At 43.6% G+C, this 23,559-nt stretch overlaps 1 protein-coding gene across 16 annotated transcripts in view; it reads right to left on the bottom strand.

Moving 5' to 3' along the window:
* Positions 1–23,559, bottom strand: part of CELF4 (CUGBP Elav-like family member 4) — a 696,179-nt gene that overhangs the window by 4,693 nt on the left and 667,927 nt on the right. For all 16 annotated transcript variants that reach the window (XR_005815347.1, XM_040541436.1, XM_040541437.1 and 13 more), the window contains one exon: positions 20,549–20,715. Coding sequence is in view for 15 of the 16 variants with exons in the window: in XM_040541436.1 (XP_040397370.1) it covers positions 20,588–20,715 (128 nt within the window). In the remaining variant the exon portion in view is untranslated. The remainder of the gene's footprint in view (positions 1–20,548; positions 20,716–23,559) is intronic.

The raw sequence follows: 23,559 nt of genomic DNA, 5'->3' as shown, positions 1-23,559 counted from the left end.
GGGAGGGGAGGGGAGAGGAAGAAAATCATAAAGAAAGAAAAATGAAATGAAAAAAAGAAAAAGGAAGAGGAAAGAAGAATAATAAAAATAAAGATAAAAAAAAATAAAAAAAAAAAAAAATAAAAACAAAAAGAAAAAGAAAAAGAAAAAGAAAAAGAAAAAGAAAAAGAAAAAGAAAAAGAAAAAGAAAAAGAAAAAGAAAAGAAAAAGAAAAAGAAAAAGAAAAAGAAAGAAAAAGAACGCTGCCAGGGGCTGGTTGCTACAATCTCTAGAAACACCCTGTTCCTTTCCTACCAGAGAAAATGTCCCTTTATTGGCCCAGGGAGTTTTGCCTCAGTAAACACCAAAAATCACTGCACACAACGATACATTTGTCTCATTCGGCAGCCCTGCACCCTGTTCCTCAGGTATTGCCTTTCTGTCACCTTGGCAGGGCTCATATCTCTCCTCCCAGCCTATTTCTAAAAAGTCACTGCACACAATTGAAATTTCACTTTGCGTTTGGGTGTCACAAGAATATTGTTGGCAGTTCTCATCCTGAAGTCATGCATGCTGGCTAGAGCAAAATTTATTATTTTTTTCCTTTTTCTTTTTTTGTCTGTTTCTATTTTTTCTGAGCTGAAACATGCTTTCTGGCTAGAGCTGTTATGCTTAGCTGACAAGAGACGGTGCTGAACTAAGCTCTGAACTGAGCATTGGCTTCAGCTCCATACTTTGCCCACAGTTGGATGCTGCCTTGGGCTGTTGACTCCTTCTTGATGGCCTTGCTCCAAAATTCTGCAGTTGGATGAGCTGGAAGTGTCAGCCTGAGCTTCCTGGGGTTTGGGTGAAGGGAATAGACTGGTTCCCCCTAGGGAGATGCAAGATTTGGGTTCACATTTATTTCCCAAGGCAAGAGGGAGAAAACTGTCTTTCTGAAGATGGCCCAGGGCAGAGCTGTTGTCACTTGCGCACTTGTGTCTCTGGGTACCCAAGGACAAACAGTGTGAACCATACAGGTCTGGGCTTTTCACGAGGATGAGAAAAAGGCCTCTTCCATCCCTCTCACCCCTTGGGGCTTTCTGGCTGTACAGCACCAGTCACAGAGCCAGGGGTGGCAGCACCATGGGCATTGCTCATATGATCATAGGCAGCACCCCACCTGTGCCAGCCTGAGGCAACCCTCAAGCTGAGGTGAGGCTCTTGGACATAACCTTGACTGGGGATAACATTTTCCCGTATGGCTGGAGCATGAAGGACCAGGTTGACCTGCCAGTGACCAGTGGCTTTGGAGCGGGTACTACCATCCCCCTGCTTGTCCTCCACACACACCTCCAGACGCTGTGGATGCGACATGCGCATGCGCGCCCACACACACACGTATGTACAGATGAAGGCTCAGAGCTTGCTGAGGCTAAAAGAACAAAACAAACAAACAAACAAACGAACCAGAAAACATACTTTCAAATGAAAGTCAAATGTGGTCATCCTGTCTGCCTAACCTGGGTCTGTATTTCAAGCTGACTTTCTAAAGCAGAGGCCTACAGCACCTACCTACTCAGCGGAGAGGAAGAGATCCTTTGGAGGTCTCTAGGGAGATATCATGCCCACACAGTTGATGTATCTCAGCCTGGACAAGGTTTCTAATAACCAGTAATATATTTAGGTCAATTGATTGATTCGGTTTTCACATCCTAAACTTGGTCAGACAGACTTTCCCTCTGGAGGGCTACGCAGGCAAATGTCTTTCTCTGTTGACTAGGCAGAGGAGCTAGGTACCTATCTTATGAAGACTGCTTCACCAGTGGCCTGAAATTGAGAGGCAAGTTAGGCATCTGTGCTAGACTGGATGCCGGCCAAACTCATCTATTTAAGAAGAGCAATTCACTTTGCTGGGGAGAGGTATAAGCTTTGGGTATTGCTGAAGTACATTTGTGAGTAAAAGTATTAAGGTTATGAAGACAAGTATATACAGCCTAGTTCAGAAGTGATGCCTTGGAGATAAAGAGGAAGCTTACTTCCTGAGCACTTGGGGCCTGTGCACAAAGACAGATTAGGCAAAATCTCTTTGCTACAGGTAACACTGACCAGGAACTTGCTCTGCTGGAGCAAACCATAGCTAAATGCACCTGGTAAATGCCATTTTTCCTCCAAATCAGCTTCTTCTCTGAAGCATCTAAGTGAAGCCTGAGACCATTCTCTTTGAACATCGAATGGAGATAATGGCTGAAAGCCCTATTAGGCTTCAAGATGCAACATCTCCATCTGAGCAAATCACTCCAGGCTGGGTTTAGTGGAGAGAAACAGGGCTTGCTGTCCCCAGTTCATCCCAAAGGACCCCTTCTGATCAGACTGTGAATCATGGCCAAACAGGGCCTATGTCTCTCTTGATTATAATGAGTACCTTCAGTGACTAGATTTGGTGGAGGTAGTTACACTGTAAGTCTGTAAAATGAGAGGAAATGAATCCCAGCCAAAGCCTCAGTTAGAGCAAACATGACTTTAGTCATGTCCTTGCAACGCTCCCAACTCTACCGTCACCACAGCAGTCCTATCCTACAAACACCACTGTCACAGGAAAGCTTCGAACAGCAGCTTCTGACCAAACCCTAGGGATCTCTCTGTATCGTGGGAGACATTCATTGCCTGTGTTTAAGCTGGAGCAAGATTTCCTTCCAGCTTGGGCTTATCCAACCCAGACACAAGCACTCAGCTTAGGAATCTATTTTCTCTAAACTCTGAAAAGACCGCGGAGGCGAGGAGGAACAATGACTCTGCTTAGCTAAGGTCTCATTGGGCCTTGAAAGTGTCTTTCTTACTCTCCAAAGACTACAGAGGAGATCTAGATGAACTCGGTAAGCCAGTTAGGCCAAGTAAGCAATGCGTGGAAAGCTCTTTGTGTCTGCTTTCTTTCACATGAGTGGTAACCCCAGAAGAGGACTGAGACATTTAATGGCAATCTGCTTATATCTTCCATCCCTACTTAACTACAACACACAGTCTTGCTAAAGATCAACAATATCCCTTGCATCTGATTCTAATTTTTCAGCTATTCCTACCTATTTTGTTTTCTCCACAAAGGGCTGCATCATTGCTGAGCCCTGAGAGCCATAAACCTACAGAGATAGGCTAGACCTTACTGCCAAGACTGCTAGATCATTTTTGGAGTGCTTTTTTTGCTGGTGCAAACTGCCCCAGTGTCAACGGGAGATAGATCACTACTCTTGCTAGTGAATATTTCTGTGACAAAGTCCAGCTTTTATATGGAGAAGGATTTGTGTCCAGCAGTACAACAACCTGTTGTACAGTCCAAAAGACTTTAAGAGCTAAGGATGTGCAGATGATCTTTAAAACTGTGCAGCTCTTGTGCTCTGTGACATTCACTGTATAGTCTAGAGTTGCTAGGCTTGTGCAGCACCCTGCACACACCTCTCAGGGCATCTGCCTGCTGTCAGGGTATGAATGTATCTGCTCGGCTTGCAAGTACAACCAACAACACATGCAACATTGCTCTGTGTCTTCACAGGAGCACAAAATTGGCCCAACACTGCCTCTATCACGTTGCACTGCCAGGTTAATGTTCTACTCCTTCTGCTCCATACATATTCTGCCTTCTGTTTCTCATTATTTGCACTGTGTCCCTCTCCCTACTCCTTTCTAGCCAAGTCTCCATGGATCTTCTTCTCCATCCCTTTTTCTGTGCTGGCTTGGAAACATGGAACCTCCCCCTGAAGGAACTCAAAAGCCCTCACTTCTTCCAGCACCAAAGCGACAACCTCCTGTGCTCACACCGAAGTCTCTGATCATGGCTGAACATTGCCCACCCCATATGTAGGTTTCTTCGCATTTATGCAGTATCCATTAGCTACTCTTTGCACACCCATCCAAAACTGCAGTCAGGATCCTGTCCCTCTGGCTGTTGGAGCCTGTGCCCGAGAGTAATTCTAGCAAGGTGGTGGAGATATTTTTCCTACAGGTGACAGATCTTTATAGCTGTTGCCTCTGAGGCTGATCAATATTATTTAAATTCCAACCTGTGTTTTTCTCCCTCGCCTTTCTTCTTGTTTCTATAGCAATTTCCCTCTCTGTTTAATGCCTCTGCACCAACTTTCTCCCAGTGCTGGATGGCTCTGCCTCCCCTCTGTCTCAGCCCTCCTCCTCACCATGCCCAGACACCAACCTGCACATATCTCCCCTTCTCCGGCCCCTGCCCGAACTGCCCAGTGGAGGTGGAAGAAAGAGGCACAGCTCTCCAAAACTGACTCCATCCCTGCAACAACCACTGCTAATAAGGCTGTCGTGGGGAGTCCGAGATGAGGAGCCCAAATGTCTTAGAGCAGGGAGTGCAGTGTGGCGAAGAACTTTGCATCCATGCTGGGATTAAATGAAGCCTGATCATTTATCCTAGAAATCAATGCATTTACCTGGGCTCTTGGGGTGCTATTTTTAGGAGGAAAAAAAAAAAAAGAAAAAAGAAGAATGTTTTTGTCAGATGCTTCAGTTCTAACATCTGAAGGTTAAAAAGGAGACAGATAGCATATATGAATCTATATATACATGAATATGCACACATACATATCATACATATGTATACGTACAGAGGTACTATATATACATACATATCAACAGACACAATTACACATACACAGACAGAGAAGCTAATGTGATCTAACAGGGAGATGGGAGTCCAGCATTTCAAATGCTAATGTTTTCTGTTTTCTTTCGTTCTTTCTTTTTTCTTTTTTTTTAAGATGCTTGATATCCCTGCCTCATTTTTCCCATTTATAAATTAAAGGTGACGATAAAAATTAGCTTTTAAATTGTAATGCCCTTCTTTCAAATAATTGTATGACTTACTTGCTGTGCGGTGTTGTTACTAGGATTGTTCTCATTTAACTATGTTACATTAAGAGCTGGTTGAAAAATGACAATTATTTTCCAGGGGAAAATTGTCATTATTTTGGCTTTCTTTCCTGTGAATATTTTAGTTAAAAAAACAAAACAAAACTGGGGTGGGGGAGGCTGCTAGTGGAAGAGATTAATTTTTGTCTTTTTTTAATCAATCTGAAAACCAGTCCATTTTTAACAGAAATTTAGTGTTTTGAATGCCAACATTTTTAATCAAGACAGTTTTGTGTTTTTTTTTGTGCTGCTGGCATTTCTTTTTTTAATCTACTAGAATGAAAATTTGCTGCGGAAACATCCAGTTTGGTCAAAATGTCACTTTTTGGTCACCCCCTCCTCCCCCAACCAGTTTGATGAAAAAATGTCAAGCAGCAATAGCTGTGTCACCTCTGATTTATCTATTTTTCTAGAGCCATTAGTCTCAAGCAGCGGATGAAAAAGCACCGCAACGGAGCGGCCGCTCCTCGGGAAGCCAGCCCGGTCGGTCAGAAAATGTCACTGGTTCCCCATGCAGTGTTGCTTTTTCCTGCCCTGTCCCCGAGCGGTGGTAGGAGAGGTGGGCACAGCATGATGAGGATGTCAGGGGGACACCCCAAAGGAGATGTGGAGGCGTGGGGAGGGACAGAGAGTGGCGCTGGGGTGGGATGGAGCAGGAACGCAGTGATGGGGAGCTCTGGTCATAGTCCTGGTCACCCTCCTCGTCAATGCCTGGAATTTATTTGCTCATGCAAACATTGCCATAGATCCTGTTCCTCTCTCAGCTGTGTTTTACAAACCAAGAGCTTCGCAGACAAAGATCAGTGCAATAAACTCAGGCCATTTCGGGAAGCAGGGCAGTAGCCGTGGTAAAAGTCAAACATATGTCATGTGGCTACTCTTCTGGCAAAGCCTGTAGCCTCTTCCACTTCTGCTGGCCATCTCAGCAGGGCCCGTGCCCCGAGGAGCACGTGTCCTGCCTCATACTGGGCAATCACCCCTCCTTTTGCTGCTGGTGAACATTAGGTGGGAGAGGAAATTAAGCTGTGTGGAAGCTACCTTTCTGCACATAATGAAAGGTTCTTTATTACAAGGGGGCCTCAAGGAGTTTGCTATCTCCTGAGCATTGTACCAACAGTTTAATTAAAAAAATGTACATGGTTGAGAACCAAGTCTAATTGGGAAGCAGTGAGCGAGCCTCTGTGCCCTGTCTTTGTTGGTTCTGCTTTTCTCTCTTCATAGATTGACAAGAGCTTATCAAAATGCTGATGGACCCGATGCCTCACTCTCCCTTTCTTGCTGCTGAGTGTTAGGTAGGGAAGCAATGCCCACGCCCCCTTTTCCTTTCTTCCCACCAGACAACAGCACCTCCTGGGATGATCTCAAGAGCCCTAACCAAGCTCAGCCCCTGGATCTCAGCAGGCAGGGTTACCCTGATTGTAACCTCCAGGCAGGTTGCCTGATACACCCTACCTGGGGCTTGAGTGAGACACAATAAGTCACAGCTGCCAGCCGGCCTGGGGATGAGGAATTTTATCTGTAACTCCTCACCAGGAGCAGGATGCAGTCACTGCAGGGTGCTCATGTGGCATTGTGGCCAGGAAATGAGGAGACCCCAGCTCTCCTCCCAGCTGAAGCCCCTGGCACAGGTCCCCAACGTGGGGTGGCACGGGCACCCTGTGCCCCACGGTCATGCAAGACTGCTTGAGGGCAGCAAACACCTGCGTGCATTCAGAGGCAGCCCCAGCCCTGTAAGGCAGGAGTTGTACCCTACAAGACATCCCATGCAGCCTCAGCACTCATGGGTCCACTTCCCCGGGACCATTCCCTGGGGCTGAGACTTACCCATCTTCTGCCAAGTCTGTTCAGCACCTCTCCTAGCCTCTGAATCCCTCCAAATCAGAATGCAGCCAGGAACACATACTCCCAGCTTGCAACACTCAATTACTCCTTCTGATATTTTATTTTTTTTGCCTGCAGCTTCAAATTACCTTCAAGGTGCACAGTGCAATTAGCTAAAAATATTTCCTGCTTCGTTTTAATTGCACTAAAACTCTAATGCACCTCCAGCGAGGAGCAGTAAGGTGGAAATTGGTGCCCCAAATATTTCAAATTGATTAAAGCCCAGGATGACTCAATAAGCTTACATAGTTCTATTAATTATTAAATGTTATTAATTTTTTGTTAAAAAAAACCTTCCTGAAGCCACATTCTATAAGATGTTTCTGAAAAGGCTACTTTCACTAAGGAGATGATAACTTCAAGTTTGAGAAAGATAGAACAGGAATCCCTCCATATAGTTGGATCAGTTTCCATCTGAAGAATTCACAGCTCTTGGCAAATTTTAGTATCTCAGAATTTGATTCTGAAAACACTTATGTATGTGACTGATGTATGTGACTTACGTATGTGACTCATTTCACTGCTTTAGCTGAGGTATTTATATGATTCTAATTCAGAGCTGGATCACGTTTTTGTTCAAAGCCTTTCTTGGTTGAAAATGCAGGTGATCAGTCAAACTCTATGATTGCTAAGAAAATAATCAAAACTTTTTCTCTGAGAATTTAGAAAAAATCCAAAGCAAAACAACTTTTTTTTGAAAGCACCGAGAAGCAGTGTGCTGATTTCTTCACTCCTATTTCCTATGGTGGCTGGTTCAATGTACTTTGAAAAGTTATTGAAAATAAACTCCAAATTCCACTTGCATTCAGTGAAGAGTGCGATCAGTTTCAGCCCTTTGGGTTTCGGATTCACTGTCACCTCAGACAGCCCATGCTAAAGATGCCTGTCCCCTTGTGCCTGCAGCTGCTGTGCTGGCTGGGAGTGTTACCACCCCTGAGCTCAGAGAGCTGAACCACAAGACTGGACCCCTTTAGCTCTGCCCCTGTGCATGGGATCGCTCCATTCAACCCTTTTTATTCAAAATCAACCTGTGTGTCTTAAATGGCTGAAACAGGAAGTCATTTCTGGTCTAGCTGACTTTAAACATGCCAGGAGGCTACTGCACGAGACATTTAACTGGCAGGAGCAAGGTGAGGGAGGGAGACACTGCGCAGCTGGAGGTGGAAACCTCTCCAGCTTATCTTGCTGCAGCTGGAGGCTTAAGTGTGGCTATGACCATGAGCCGTAGAGGGATGTCCAATGCCCTAGCCTTGCATCCTAGCTGGGTAATTTCATTACCTAATGTTAATATTAACGGTCTCATTGGTTTGGTATTTAGAAAAATAGTGTAGTCATCTGAAGTCCTGAAATTTTGTCTATTGGCCTCAGAAGAACTGCAGAAAGGATTAATGCTTACTTTTTATTTCTAAGACTATAATCTATATATCCCTTTTTTTATTGTTTTTTTTTTTTTTAATTTTATTTTTTTATTTTTTTATTTTACATTTTTACTGCCAATGTGACAAAGACATTGTGAAAGGCGACCACAAATGGACTTTGGCAGTGAGAGCTTTCATTAGGCAATATATTTAGGGAGGGATGCAAGCTGTTCTCAGGTCTCTTCCTTCTTCCATTTCTCAGCTCTCAAATGCACTTGTTAGCTTCGGTAGCAACTGAGGCTTGTGTGTTATGTGGATGTGCTTGGGAGGAACAAAGCTGAGACCAATGAGCTCATTTTACATGGGCCATCATGATGTCAGATGAGTAGGATTTCTGTGCTGCAATGAATTCAGCAAATTTCTCACTGATCTCATACAGATGACAGCCTTGCGTTAGCCTAATCTTTATGCTCCTCCAGTGCCCAAGGGCTGGGGATTTACCTGAGTGAGGACTGGTGGTGGGGTAGCGTGGGATGGTGTGCATGTCTCACCCACCTCCATGGCTGTGGGTGCTAGTGAATGTGGGGTCTACAACAAATGTCAGAAAGATGATTCCATCTCTTCAACCCTCTCTCCCTCTCCCATACTCTCCAGGGCAGGAACAACCTCTGACCAGCTCTGGAACAGCTCATGTCTGCAACTGATTCCCAGACAATTTTGAGGGAAATTGAAGGTGCTCAGCCTCTTGCCAAAGGGCACATTGAGAAGATGAGGCTCTGAAAAAAGAACCCATCCCCTTGCTGCTGGTCCATTCACTTGCTTGCTCTGAAGCAGGACTCCAGGAAGGCAGGTACTGGCTCCTCCTTCCCCATGGGAATACAGGAGACAGATTAAAGAGAAGGGAAAAAAAATCATTTCACAGCTAGTCTGCCCCGAACAAGAAAAGGTTCCTGACACCAACAAACTAATCAACGCTGAAAGCTTATGAGGTCAAGGTTTCCCTTCTCCTCCATTATTCTTTTGATTTTTTCTGACTGGCTGGGACTTGAGCACTGCCCTGGCAAGTCTATAAATATAAAAGCCTTTCTCGCCGTCCTCTGGAGCACACCAAAGACCATTTGAATACCTGTGGGGAGAAGTTAAAACTAAACCAAACAAATGCAACTCGCAAAAAACAGCTTGTCCAGCCAATCTTCAAGTGCTGACCATAAATTGCTGTGAGTCAGGCCCAAGAAGTCTGTCTCTGCTCAACGGGAAATGGGAATGGCAGCTCTCTCTCCCAAGAGCAGACCCTCTGGATTCAGTGTTTCATGTGAAGATGTATGGCCAGGAATGCTAATGCCAAGCAACTCACTGAGCTGGCAGTGGGGTGTGAGCTGTGCCTTAAGGAGGCAGCCTGGGACCATCAGGGCTGTTCTCTGAACATGAGGGCTGCTGTGAGCTCCTCAGGGCCTGTGCATCCTGCCCTGTGCTCCACAAAATGCTGCTAAGTCTGCTGGGCTGGCCATCCTGGTCACAGCTGGTTGGAGCTTCCCTGACCCAACAACCAAGAAGATCTCAGCCTTTGCAGAGTCATTTCCGCTGGCACCTACAGAGTGTAAAACACTCCAGAAGCCAAATGAGGAGCATGCACAAACCCCCTTCCTATGTTGAAGAGATGACAGACAATCTAGGAGTATCTACACGCTCAGACTGGTGCTGAGGATCTCTTTCTGAAGGCTCTTTCCGTGCTCTCTGCACTGCAGCACAGGGAATTTAGCAGCCTTTTATTAGCAAAGGAAAGGGTGCTTCCTCCACGTTGCCTGTCCCTGGACTCTCTGTGCTCCTTTGGTGCGTACACTTGCTCTGCAAGAGACTCTGTTTGGTAGAAAAGGGGAAAAGAAAAATGTCCTGTTCCCTACCAAGGCCTGAGAATCAGGAATCATAGCTGCAGTGCAAGCTTCTCTGATGGATTCTACCTCAGTGAAATGAAATTAAGATTTCAGCAAACAAGCCCCAATTCCGTGGTACCAGTAGAACAAATGACATCTGATAATTGCTAACTCCTTTTGCTTATTCTTTGCTCTGTTCACCCCATCAGTCTCTCCAGATTATATTTTCAGCTGAGTTTAATGAACGCCATTTATTAAACTAACACCAGGGTTCTGCTCTGGCCTCAGACAGATGTGCCTGCTAATATGAATCATTTTGTTCAATTGGATTATTCTGATGAAGAGCGGATCCCCGCCACTCTGCGGAGCACAAACAAATGGGGAACAGCTCGCTTCCAGTTGTGACCAGCCGCTCGCGTTCATTAGGAGGCAGCTCCAGGCTCTGCAGGCAGCTTGGCAGGGTGGTGTCCCTACTGTTCCCATCAGCTGGTGCTTCTGCTCCTCTCCATATCCCCCTCACGTACAGAGAGAGCCCAGATCTTAGTGTGGCCTGAGCATCCTTGACAGGACGTATCACCACAACCTTTCCTGTGTCTACCCACTGCATGGGCAACAGGATTCGCCTTCTCCTTTGTCACAATGTATGATCTTTACCTGAAAACACACTAACCCCCCCAAACACGTATTCTTCTCAGCCTAGTGTGCAACACCTGACCTCTTCTACATTGACACCTGAGAAAATGTAGACTGCTTATTTCCTATTGATCCTTCTTTACTCTGATCTTCTCCATTTTTTTGGGCAAAAGGACAGGGATGATATGCTTTTGAAGGCTTAAGGTAGTGTATGAGTCAGAGAAAAGGGATAAAACCCTTCTGAAATCTCCCAGACAGAAGTTTCCTCAGTTTATGGCTTGGGATTTTAATGTTGAAAATTTTGGGTCAATCTCTGTAAAATGTTGTGTTCAGGCACCAGGCATCCATCTATCTGTCTATCTCAATACAAATCCTACCTTCTGTGAACCATAAAACTCCTAGCAGAGTGACATTACCACTTCTCACATCGACAGAACATACTGAGCACACATAACTTGGGGAAAAATTACAGAGGCACTGAGAAAGATCAGAAGAGAAAAGCAGAAGATTTCTACTCCCTGACTGTAAGTGGCCAAATCCCACAACAGATCTTTACTTGGCACAAATCATTATTGTTCCATTAAATCTTTTTTTTTTTTTTTTTTTCCCAGCTGAAGGAAGGCCCAACATTTCCAGAGCTACCTTTGATCCTCAGTGCAACTCATTCTACACTGTTTCTGAAGGAAGAAATTGCTTTCATTTTAATCCTACATAACACCCAGAACTTACTTCCAGGAATCTCTGATGAGTGCCACAAGCCAGACTGTCAGAAAGTGGGGCTTTTCTGAAGGAGAAAAGGCCCCACAGCCGACCATGGTGCCAATCCATGTGCCATTGCTAATAGTCCTTGAGCAAGCTTCTCAACAAAGCCATCTGCTGAGGATTTCATGCCTGCATTCAGGTTTAAGTTTAGGAATGCTTCTCCAGGAGCGCAGTACTCCATTACTTCTGATCAGGATCTGTGCACCTGTCTCTAAATTGCATTACACTGGTATTAGTGGGGAACAGGAAAAAGACCTGTATGAATTCCTGGTGGGATTTTGTTTAACATGTTTTATTTTTTACTGAGTAATGCACTTGTAAGCTGAGAAGAAGACAGAAAACCCTCAAATACAACCCCTCCCCTCTTCTGAATGCACCAAATCTCTGAAGAACTGACATGTAAGATCCCAGTTTCCTAGAGCAGTTGTACTGCCTGCCTGGCTCCCCTTCCCAGCACCCTGTCTACAGTGGTGGAGCAATGTGTGCTGTGCAAGGAGAACGCACAGACGAAAATAAAGAGCATGGAACGCATTCACTTGTTATACGTCACAGGAGACAAGATGCCATATCTGCCAATGACTGGAGATGTCTCCTCAAGAGGGGAGGAAAAAAGCCAATCTGCAAAGACAAATCTGAAGCCTGTGGGTTTCATGATGTTCACACTGGGCTCAGAAACTGGCCCAGTGGCTTCCCAGTCCTTAGATATCAAGGCAAGGAAAACCTATTTTCTTTTTCAAAATCTGCTGTTTAGGGTTTGTATTTACAATCTGCTTTGTATTACAGCACTCTATCATGGCAACCAGGGTCCTGGTGCACAGCTCACCCAAATCATCCAAAAGGTGTCTGCTGGCTTCAAGGACTGGGCCTCACACAGCCAGAAGTCTCAAAGGCAGCCATCTCCTTGCTATGAGGATTTTAAAAAGCTGCTCCAGGCTTGAAAATAGTATATTTCCCAGACTTGAAGTGAAAGTTGCTTTTCAATTCAAGGAGGAAAGACTGTTCCAGCTCCGTTTCGTTGCTGGGACAAAGCATGAGGCAGCTGGGAAACACAGACAGTCATGCTGAATGAGCAATCACCCATCTCGGCGTGGGACGGGTACTTCAGACAGACCAGCTGCTGGATGTGTCTTGCACAGGAAAAAGGGGACATTTGAAGAGGCAGGGAGGGAGAACATCTCTACCACTAATGGGAGAAATCTTTTTTCTAAAGAGAATCACTTGAGTGTGCAACCACAGCTTTCATGCGATGGCATGAGAATTTCTCTTGTAAGTCATTGTCATAAAATGGGTTTTTTAAAATAAGCCACAGGGATGTGTTTGCAGGCATGTTCATTCCTTAGGCTCTCCGCTCTAAAAACACCAGAGCAGACAGAAGAGTGACACTGTATCTCCCTCCAGAACTGCAAATGATTTAAATAGTTCTGCCAAGAGACGGTTTACAGTTAAATAGGCTATAGCATGCCTGGATCCTTGGCTGCCACACGTCGGTGTCACTCCAAGGACTTCAGAGAAGCAGGTGCCTGAGAGCTTCACCTGATCATGGCTGTGGTTAGTGCCTTTCTGGAAAGAGCATTGAGCACTTCTTGGTTGGGAAACCCTTTCAAAAGGGTTGGATGAAGTTCAGATAAGTGGAAAAATGACCAATTTGAAATAAAACCTGTCTTTTCTCTAATTACAGTAACAGGGCAGGATGAAAGACACCTGAGAAACAGTGTTTGCACTGTAAGCCTTCAATTCTCTGCTGCAGCTGAATCAAACACTTTCGAGACCAGAGTTCTGATATTCACTTGTATCTGGCCAAAGTTACTGCACCCATGAATTATTCAAATACGCAATTATTGCATTTGATATATCACTGGATATAACTGTGGGAATGAGAAACAGTGTTCTAGTGCAGCTGATTGTATATGCCTTCCAAACCATAAGGACATCAATTTAAGGTGCTCACATTGATGGAGCACTCTGCAACCCCTTATTAAGATTCTTGCCAGCTCCTGTAGCAGTATTCCCCTGCAGAGTAAATTTCATGGAGATTTTTAGCCTCCCTTTCCTTTATACCTACCGTGTAAGTGCCAAACACTACCCCATACAGCTTCAATTCATGGTTCTGCAGTAGCTCTGAAAGGTCAGTAGCAAAAAGATCAGATCATTTTCAGCCTACCGATCAATGCTACACAAGTGACCTGAGTCCTGTGAACCATGTGTTGGAGCTGACTTGTAACTTTGACTTTATCTGGAGTTTCCAGTTTCCCACATTAACCTTCTCTGATAGTTTACTTTTCCTTAGGGCTGGAGTGCTGTGCCCTGCCTTCAGCCTGTACCATCCATACTGCCTTTATCTGGACAAAGAAGCATCTTCACAATGCTGATGTTTTCTTTCAGTTAAGCTCACCAAAGGCAGACCTATTAGTCTTCATGCTTATGAAGCACAGAGACATCTAAGAAGAACATCTCTTGCCTGAAGTCCTAGACCTTATGGTCTCTTACATTGAGATTTGAATGACTTGCCCTTTGCTCTCTCCCTAGGTACTTGTGTTTGTGAACTGACAACACGCTTCTTTCCTGTCCACTCATTAGCAGGTACTGCTCTCCCCAGTGCCCTAATATCAAAATAATTTGCTAGTGTGTCCCTTATTTTAAGATCCTGTAGGAAAATGACCATGCTTGTTTTTAAACGTCTTCCTGAATTTTTCAATGACTCTCTCATCCTGGGTCTTTCCCCCCTCTTATTCTCTTTATACCTATTCTGTCAAAGTTTGCTGCTGCTGGAACAAATATTTTGGCTATGTTTTTGCCATCCTGTGTTTTTCCATCTCTGGCTCTTGTTTCAAATCATTGCTCCTTAAAGCATCTATTCTTTTGCATAAATTTTCCAGTTTTTCTTCAAGTTGCAGTCCCTTGTGTACCGGCCCAGCAAATCTTTGTGCTGGCTGAACATAATGAAAAAGTTTCTTCAGAGCCTACTGCTTTATGGTGACTGCAGCTGCCATTAACTGAAGGAATTAGCATGGGGAGACTCTAAATCTGCCCTACCCAGCTGGTGGGTATGATGTGGTCCATATGAGATGCTGTAGTAATCTTGTTGCTCAAGGGGCTGAATATAGCATCCCTTCCCACTCCCAGTCAATGCTGGGGCTTTGGGGTTTTCCTGCTGGAAGCCCTCAAAGGTGGCACAACCATACCAAGGTCCTGGCCTTTCCACAGCAGGGACAACTCAGCAGGCTGCTTGCTGCCTGTGTCATTGGGAGAAGTTCTCAAAAGCCTCAGGAAGTTTACTTTAGAGCATCAGGACAAACTGTATCGCAGTGGGATGAGAACTGGGAGGTTGCTTTCATATCTATTATTTAATTTTGAAATAATTGCATTATCTAACATTCAAAAAAAAATGGGGACATGGGTTTTAATGAAGAATTCATGCTCTGAACTGAAGGCAAGTGTTATGGTATTGCATTGTGCTGCTCTATCACTCCCATGACAAACAGTGCGGATCCGTTAGTGACCTACATGGACTCATTTAGATGCAAACACAGCAATACTCCTGAAAAGCTGCCCTGCTTTGAGGAAGAACAAGTTCCAAATATTGCTGAATGGAATTCAGTCTCAGAGTAGTAATTACTGATTGTAATTTTGCAGTAAATGCAGTAATTAATTATTGTCGTTTTCCATCAGTGCATTATATTGTGTGCCAATCTTAGAATAACTACAATAATTAGCAAATGGGATTTTGCATGCTCTGGTATTGAAACTGTGGTTTATAGAACAGACATGAGAATTTTACCATAATAATGTTATTAGCAATTTAAATGGGCAGACAGGTTAAAAATGAAAAGTAACCTGAAAAGTAAAAGGTTTTCTTGTCAGTTTTGCAAACACCTTAAGCAGTTTTGTTTCAGACTCCCCCAGTTACATTCACTTCCATTCTCTCACATACGCGCCCAACAGTGTGAAGTTTGGGTTACAAACACACTGTGAGGGACGTTTAATTTAATCACATTTGTCAGTGGAAATTAAGAGGAAAAGTAATCCAAAGAAAAAAATTGGCTGAGCTGATGTTTTTCCAGTACCTAAACAGACTTTCCCAAATGAAGCTGTGCTGATTTCATTCCCACTTTATTCACTTATATTAAAGCTTGTGCTAGAGTACTGTTTTGATGTAATTATGCTAGTGCAAATTTCCATAATGTAAGCAAGTCCTAAATGATCTAAATGATGACTAAAGGAGGGAAATGACAATAATCTGTGCAGGAGGAAGAGGAATTGGTTAGCATGATTGTAGGAGGCATAACTACAAGAAATGGGATTAGGTCCTGATAAAGGATATTTAGTCTGAATCTCAAGATGAAGAGCCTAGCAGGCAACAGTGAGATCAATGCAGCTGCAGAACAGCCTCTCACTGGAGGTTATACAAGCCTATCTAAGAGGGATAAGCAGCCCAAAATTCAGTAAAAAGTACACTTCCATTTGACTTTGCATTGAAGCAATCTGAAATGACAAAGGGAGAAAGCCATAAATGTTCCATTTACGTTTTACATTATTTTTTTGTCATGAGTGGAATGATTGGAATTTTGCTTGTTTGTTTGATTTTTGGCTGCTAATGTCTGATTACTTTAAAATGAGTTTTTTTGGTTTTGTTCTTTCTCTTATCACAGAACAGAAAATTCAAAATGCAAAGTTTTCCTATTTGGTTTAATAGCATATATATTCCAATGGAAAAAATGGCATTTCCTATGGGAAAAAAAACACCACATCACCTATTCCAGTCAGCTGCAAAAACAAGCATCTCACATATTCTACAATAAGCCACACATCAGTACATGTTCAGAAAGCTGTGAGGGAGGATCTGAACATCTTTTCTTTTGTATTCAAACTTCGGCCTACGTTATTTCCTTCAGAATTTTGGAGAAGCAGGTTGCCTGGACAATGCATTCTTTTAATGATTTGACACTACTCTTCTTATGAGAGCAGCTTATAAAATAATCTTACTGATGACTGTGTTTTTTTTTCCTTTTTTTTTTTTTTTCACTCTTCTGCCTCATTTGCACCTCTCTCAGTTTGTCTCACTCACACTCACTTTGTACCACTCAGTTTCATAACAGTCAATGCTCCAGGTTAGACCCATCCAAACATCTCTCCATCTTTAGCTTTAAATAAAACTTCAACAGCAGTGTACCTGAGGTGGAAAATTTGCTAACAACCAGTGACTGAAACAGAGCCACAGGAGGGGAATGGACAGGATTTTCACTGTTCTTCTATGCAACTGCAATTTAGTCATACTGCAGGGTACCTAAGGGCTCCTGGGAATGGCCACCCAAGTGAGCTGTGGGTTTCAGTATTTTTATTTCTTCATTATTTCATGCATTTGCTATCTGAAAGACACATGAAGTGCCTCTGAATCTTTGCTTTCTGATCCTCAGGGGGGAATTATAATATAATATATTGATTTTGGCAGAGTTGCTTCAAATGATCCTCTTTCTTTTGCTTTCTGCTCCCCCAACCCCATTCTTATATATATATATATTATTTTTTCCCCTGCTATAACCACCTCTTTAATTATAAAGAAAAAAGAGAACAGAGGCAGCCATTTTGGAAATGTTTTGCCATCTGAATTCTTCAGGGCTTTGCTTGAAGCAGCTTGTGGGCTTATCTGCCACATCACAGAGACCCTTTCAGTGTTTGACAGCAACTTTAGAGCACTTGCAAGGAAAACAAAAGACTTCAAATCACTGTGGCCTAGACTGCTTGTGTCCCAAAAGGGAGATTTATAAGTTAAAAAACAACAAAAAAAGTGCATGTATAATTAAAATGGAGCTAATATCTTTCTTCCTTGGTTGAGAAAAAACACTATGATGGATTACATCAAACTGGGTGCTGCCTGAGTTTTTTGTTGGCAGCTTCTTATTTTTGGAAAGGAGTTTGTTAAAACAAAGCTTTTCCTTAGAAAATCCTCAATGAAAAAGTTTCTTGAGCATACTCTTGAAGCACATGAGTAATTGCCCTGATGTCAATATGGTTGTTCACATGCTTCAGACTGGAACTAAGGACTTTGAGAGCTGTGACCAAAGTAAAAGAAGATAAAAAACAGACGGGAGTTACTGTGTTTCTTCCAGTTAAGGGAGCTACCTGTTTTCTAGCCTTGCAGTAGGTATCTGTGTCCATGGACTTAGCTGGCTTGTACCCTAGTGGTTTTAGGAAACTTATTGTTGTATTAATGCTACTGTCTACTGAGTAGGTGTGTCAAGAGACTCCCAGTGGTATTTGGTGGCTGACTGGAGGCTGCACATGAAACCAGCCGTGGGGTACAATAACACTGTGCTGAGCCAAGGACAACTGACCCACCTCTAAATAGGGCTAATTACTGAGGGGTTAGCCCTGTGCCCTGACTGGAAACTGCTTTGTATTGGGCCATCATGACTAAAAATCCTGTGTTTGCTTCTAGGGTGCTGGTATGGATGTCTCCTAGCACTGGAAAGCAAGTAAGCTAAAGAGAGATGTGTAGCTAAGCCCTTCTGAGCTTTTGACTACCCTTTCCTGTCACTAAATGTCCTCTTCAGTCTGACCTGACAACCTCCCATGCTAAATCAGAACCTTCCCTGGGATACATACACTCCTTCAGTGCCCTCCAGGGGCCACATACACTTGACTAATCCCTTTTGTTAGATAGAAAAAACAAAAACAAAAACAAAACCGAACAACACAACACCAACCAAAACCACAAAAACCCCCAAGCAAAACTTTCTTCCTGGATAACTCCCTCCTGCTACAAGACAGGTACCTCTTCAGCTCCTTCAATAGGTTCATCAAGGTGGGAGTCTAAAAGAGAATAAGGACCTTTGAGCTGCATTTACTACATTTTGACAGGGACTCTCTGTACCTCTGATAGAGGCAGAGGATGTAAGTAGTCTGGTGGTAACAACTGAAATGATTTGGCTGGAGCATTAAAAACAAAGTAAAAGCCTGGAAAGCTAAAGGACTTCCTAAACATAGACAACTACTCAAGATTTTTCTCATGCTTTGAATAAGCAAATTAAAAAAAATGCTCTAGGAGAGAGATTTGAAATTTTATTGCCATTTTACCAGCTGATTCCTTTTTTGTATAATTTATTGGGAAAACAAACAAATAAACAAACAACAAAAACCAAACAAACAATAAAAAAACAAACCAAAAAATCCTAGTCCTATTACTGAGAGATTTTTTTGGGGGGAAACAAGTTAAAACCTCAAAGTCAGCCTGGTTATGAAAAGCTAGACCTGGAGCACCTCATGCTGATCCATGATAAGGAAAACACCACAAACTCTTACCTATGGATCTTTAACAACACTGGAGTATACAGCCCTGCACTTTCTTGCACAACCATAAGAAACAAGCATATCCTCAGTGTTCACAGTTACGCTACAATATAAACCTATTTCTTGGTGCCAAACAACTAGGGAGATACATGTGTTCCTTCATCCGTTTGCAGGTGCTACTGAAAATTTCCCCCAAAAAGACAGTCCCTGCTTTAACAAAATAGCATCATGCGTGCATCTCCCGCTCTCTCCCAACACTTCTGAGCAAAACCTGCAGTAAAAAAGCCAGTGTGATGAAGCAAAAAGCATTTCAATATGGAAGCATATTTTGGTTTCAAGCTTCCAAGAAGCCTTGTCAAAAGCAAGGAAAAGAAAAGAGGTATGTGAAGAGGGAAATTGCATCGAAAATTATCTTCATATAGTCACATATAAAGGATATTCTGGACTATGGAAGTTGTATCTTGAGTCATTGTTGCCAGAGAGGTACTAAAAGCCCCTTTGAAATTAGCACATGCACCTAATACATTTATTGGAAGTTTTCTTAGTCTGCTCCATGTTTTGTTCAGTGCAGCACCTCTTTCAAAGACATTTTAATCCCATTCCTTAATTCTCAATAGAAAGGATACTGCTCTGAAGACCACAATAAGGTATTTTCAAAGATATTAGAAATACCAGTGGAAAATTGGATCAGTTCATAGTTCTTTGGGAGGGTTGAAGATGGGGACTTTCTGCCTGAACCTTAAGTGTGTCAGAAAGGCCTGAATTAAAATCACTGAATCTTAGATGTTATGGTCATAATGGCCTAGAAAGCTTACCTAACCCATCTCTCTGTCATTAACTTAGGAATGCAAACTGCTTGTTGCAGCTTAGGGTGACCCTAAGTGCTGTGTTTGTTGGGGAATCTCTGGTATGGAATGGCTTTAACAGCAGAGAAACTTGCCATCTCTGCAGCAAACACATACATTTTATATATTTAATTTCTCAAAGAATTATCTAATGGAAAGGCCAGTCAGCAGTGGAAAACGTTTCCATTTTTGGAAACATCTCCATTTTTGTTATTGCTAATAGGCTGGAATTCCAATGAAACAAGCTGCTGCTTCTGATATTTTTGACACTGTTACATGTTTTCGAAGTTTCCTGGTAGTATCAAGCTGTCTCCTTTCCAACAACACAAAGCACATGAGTCTAACAATGAGACCCTCATTCAGATACGTCTAGGTCCTCACTCAAGCAAAGCTTCCTTGGCTTTGTTTGGGTTTTATCTATACACAGAAGTTAACAGCAACTGAACAAGATGACAGCATGGATCCTCCTATTAATTTCTTGGGTTTGGGAACAAAGAAATTAGGTGTTATTTAGTTGTCACGGAGACATATTTACATATAGTTATTATGCTGGGATGAAATTGGATACAGACTATACCGCATGAAGAATGAAGAATGCTTTGAAACATTTGCAACACAGAGCTATTGAGACAGACACTGTCCCAGTCCAGTCACCTGGGATTAAACTGCAGCCCAGTCCCATCGCTTAATTGCTGATTTTCTTCAGCCACCAGAAACGCTGTCGTTGGCCGAGCAAGGGGAATCAGGACAGCTGCTGCCTCCCCTCTAGTGACCAGGAAGACTTTGGAGAGATGCAGGATGCTACTGGGGTGGGGAACCCTCGTTAAGCATCCTTCCGTCTCTCTTTCTAATGAGGCACAAACAGTTCCTGGTTTATGTGTGGGTGTGTGTCTGTGTGGTGTGGCTCTAGCCAGAGGCCTAAGTGCAAAAGGCAGAAGCCAGAGAGTTGCAGAGCTGAATCTTTTTGAGGGTCTACAGCACAAAGGAGAGGCTACAACCACAGCTGACACCCCCTTCCCCATGCAGTTACCTGTGCTAGTGCTTTGTATCCAGTGTTTCCCATAACCCTTCAGTAGGGACGATTAGCATCCTTTGGCCTCTTCAGCTGCACCTTCAGCCTCTTCATGCCAATCTGGAAGCCATTCATGGCCTGGATGGCAGCTTGGGCACTGGCAGGATTGTCAAAACTCACAAAACCTGTCAAAACATGAGGCAAGGCAGAGGGCTTAATGAGCCGAAGGGGGCCAAGGCATGTACGTGCAACGACCACTGAGAATGAACATGGGGAAGGGGGTGAGGGTGGTGGGAGGGAGGGAGCGAGCAGGTAGGAGGGTGGACGGGTGGGCTAGAAAGTGAGGAGAGGATGGTTGCCAATGGGGGACGGAGGGTAGGAGGGGTTGTTACAGATTGGTGTCCCAGGACGCTGTGCCTGGTCTGAGTGCCAGTTCAGACACGAGACTATGTGAAGCATGGGGATCCAAAGGCTGGTGCCACAGCACCAGCACATGGAAGATTTGGGTCACCCTAGAGCAGATGTGATGCATGGTCTCAAGGCACTTGTTCTCTGTCTTGTTCTTTTTTCCTCCGCTGTTACTGAGTAACATCTCTTTCTAGACCCTCCTTCACTCCCCAACATAACCTTTCCTTGCCTTCCAATATTCAAAATGAGGGGAACCTGATATACCTACTGCTATCTCCTTATTATGGCAATATAAGCAAAATGTGAATTTAACAAGCTCTCCATTATGGTATTCATTGGCACGAATAGTTTGATTGTTGGCCACTTAAGAATATGAGGAGCTTTATTAACTGGCAATTACTGCAGACCTTTACTTTATGTTGATGCTGCAGTTGAGAAATATGAACACTAGTGCTTTCCTAACATGGTTTCTGTAAGTAGTTTCATACCTTGCCAGCACACCATCTAATCAGCCATGGACTCCATCCAGCAGCAGAAGCACCCATAGTGATTGAATAATGTACCTACAGGCCACCCATTCTTTGTCTCAGTGGAAGAGGATCAGAAGAGGCAAAATAGCTCAGAACCAAGCTAGATGCAGTGCATCTGACTCATTCAGCTTTGACGAAGGTTTTTATTTATTTATTTATTTTCTTATGTTAGCTCCAGGACGAGACCTCATTTGCACATACCATACATGACTTTAGCTAGAGTGACCAGGAGACTGAGATATGACTGAGACAGGGAGCCATCACATTGTACAAGAATTTCCTGTGCTACTTTTGCCAGAAATGTCCCTGTGTGCCAAAAATATTTCTGATCAAAAAGTCTAGGTAAGTCTAGCCTGGACAAGCCTGCAGTCCAGACAAAGCCATCTGTTTTCCCACCCCTGCAAAGCTTTGGCAGCACAAACCAGCCCCAGGAACCCAGTGTCTCTCAACAGACAGGCTGAAATGAAGAGACGGCTTTAGAGCCCCTCAAAAAGATAATGCTGAGCATTTGCTGCCAGGTATACACCTGCTCCTGACAACAGCACCGGGCATGGTTTACAGCCTTGGGCTGTTCCGTGACTGCATTCAGCAGCACGTCCTCTCTGGTCTAGTTCCTCCTCGAAAGCAAGGCTCAAACATGACAGAGGGTGGCTTTCGTTTGGAAAAGACAAGCACACACACGAATACACAAATATACAGAAACACACCGCCTCATTCTTGCATTAAAGCTGTACTCCCTGCCTTTGGCTAATAACAAAGGTTTATGAGAGGTCACCTAGCCTATGATCTCAGCCTCAAAGTGAGACAACAGGTTTATTAAGTGTGGCAGATGTGTTTTTTAGAGGGAGGCCCATGAAATAAATAGGCATCCCTCCTCATCCTCCCCTTTTGAAGCTGAGGCTCCAAATAACTGGCTTTCCACACAGTTATCCTGCCAGCCACCTGGATGAGGAGGAACCAACACTGCAGCTCTGAAGGTGTGAGCAGAAGTGTTGCTCAAACCTCATGGCAGTCATCAATCTCTAAACAGAAAACTAGAGTTGTGGTGAGTAATGAGCTGAAGTATTATTAAATGGCATTTGCAATCACCTCTTAGCCAGTAAGCACCTGGTAATGTTCCCAGTTTACATTTCACTAGTTGAATAATCTATCATTCAACAAGGCCCTGTGATTTGATCTCAGCAAAGGAATAAACTAAGCACTTCCTGATTTCACCTGAGTTGATTCAGCCTTTAAATACTTCTGGAAGCTCCCTTGGAAATACTTTACTTGATCTTCAACCTGAAATTTGCTGTCTAGCTACCTCATGTCCTTGAATATAGCTGCAGTGAAAGACAGTTCTTTTTAAAATCACCTCTGGACTGCTAATACTGCCATCCAAGACCCATCAGCTCTAACAGTAAACTAAAACTGTGCCAGGGAAGTTCAGAGAAACTGAAGCCCAATCATCTATACCACTGAATTTTTAGAAAGGTTCTTGACATAGTTTGGCTTATGCCTAACTCCAAACAATTCCTGGGCGCACTGTGAGTATTAGCACAGGACAGAAGCTGTTTTCAGTAGTTAGCTTGGAGGTTGCCATGATATTCTGGAAAGTAACAGGATTTAATAGTTTGGGTGTGGGCCATCCTGTGCCAGCTGGCACCAGTGCTCGAGAAAAGTGCCAGGTACGTTTACTTTACTAATATAGACACAGCTACCAAATATCAAAGCTGAGTTGGCTGCAGCTGCACAATTGCTTATATCATGTCGCTGGAGAACCTTGCCTGTGAACTTTGATTTCTACTCTTGTGACTGGTCCTGTTGCAATGTACCTCCTACTGGCTGAACATGTACATTTAGAGTGTGTCTACACATGCATCCATTTGTGAGCAAATCACCTTGGGATCCTAAAAGAATCAATGGAGGTCTAGCCAATACAGTCAGTGGAGTGTAGAATGCAATTTGTCTTTTTTGGGGGGGGGGCGGAGGGGGGAGGGGGGAGACAGCTAGCTGTGCCCAAATGAATCACACTGTAAATCCCACTGGTTGTTTAGCTGCTGTTCTGCAGCTGGGACTCACATCTCAAGGTAAGAATGTGTTAACTGGCTA

This window comes from Cygnus olor, chromosome Z, assembly GCF_009769625.2.
Source record: "Cygnus olor isolate bCygOlo1 chromosome Z, bCygOlo1.pri.v2, whole genome shotgun sequence".
NCBI lineage: Eukaryota > Metazoa > Chordata > Aves > Anseriformes > Anatidae > Cygnus > Cygnus olor.
This window is presented reverse-complemented; position numbering and strand designations above follow the sequence as displayed.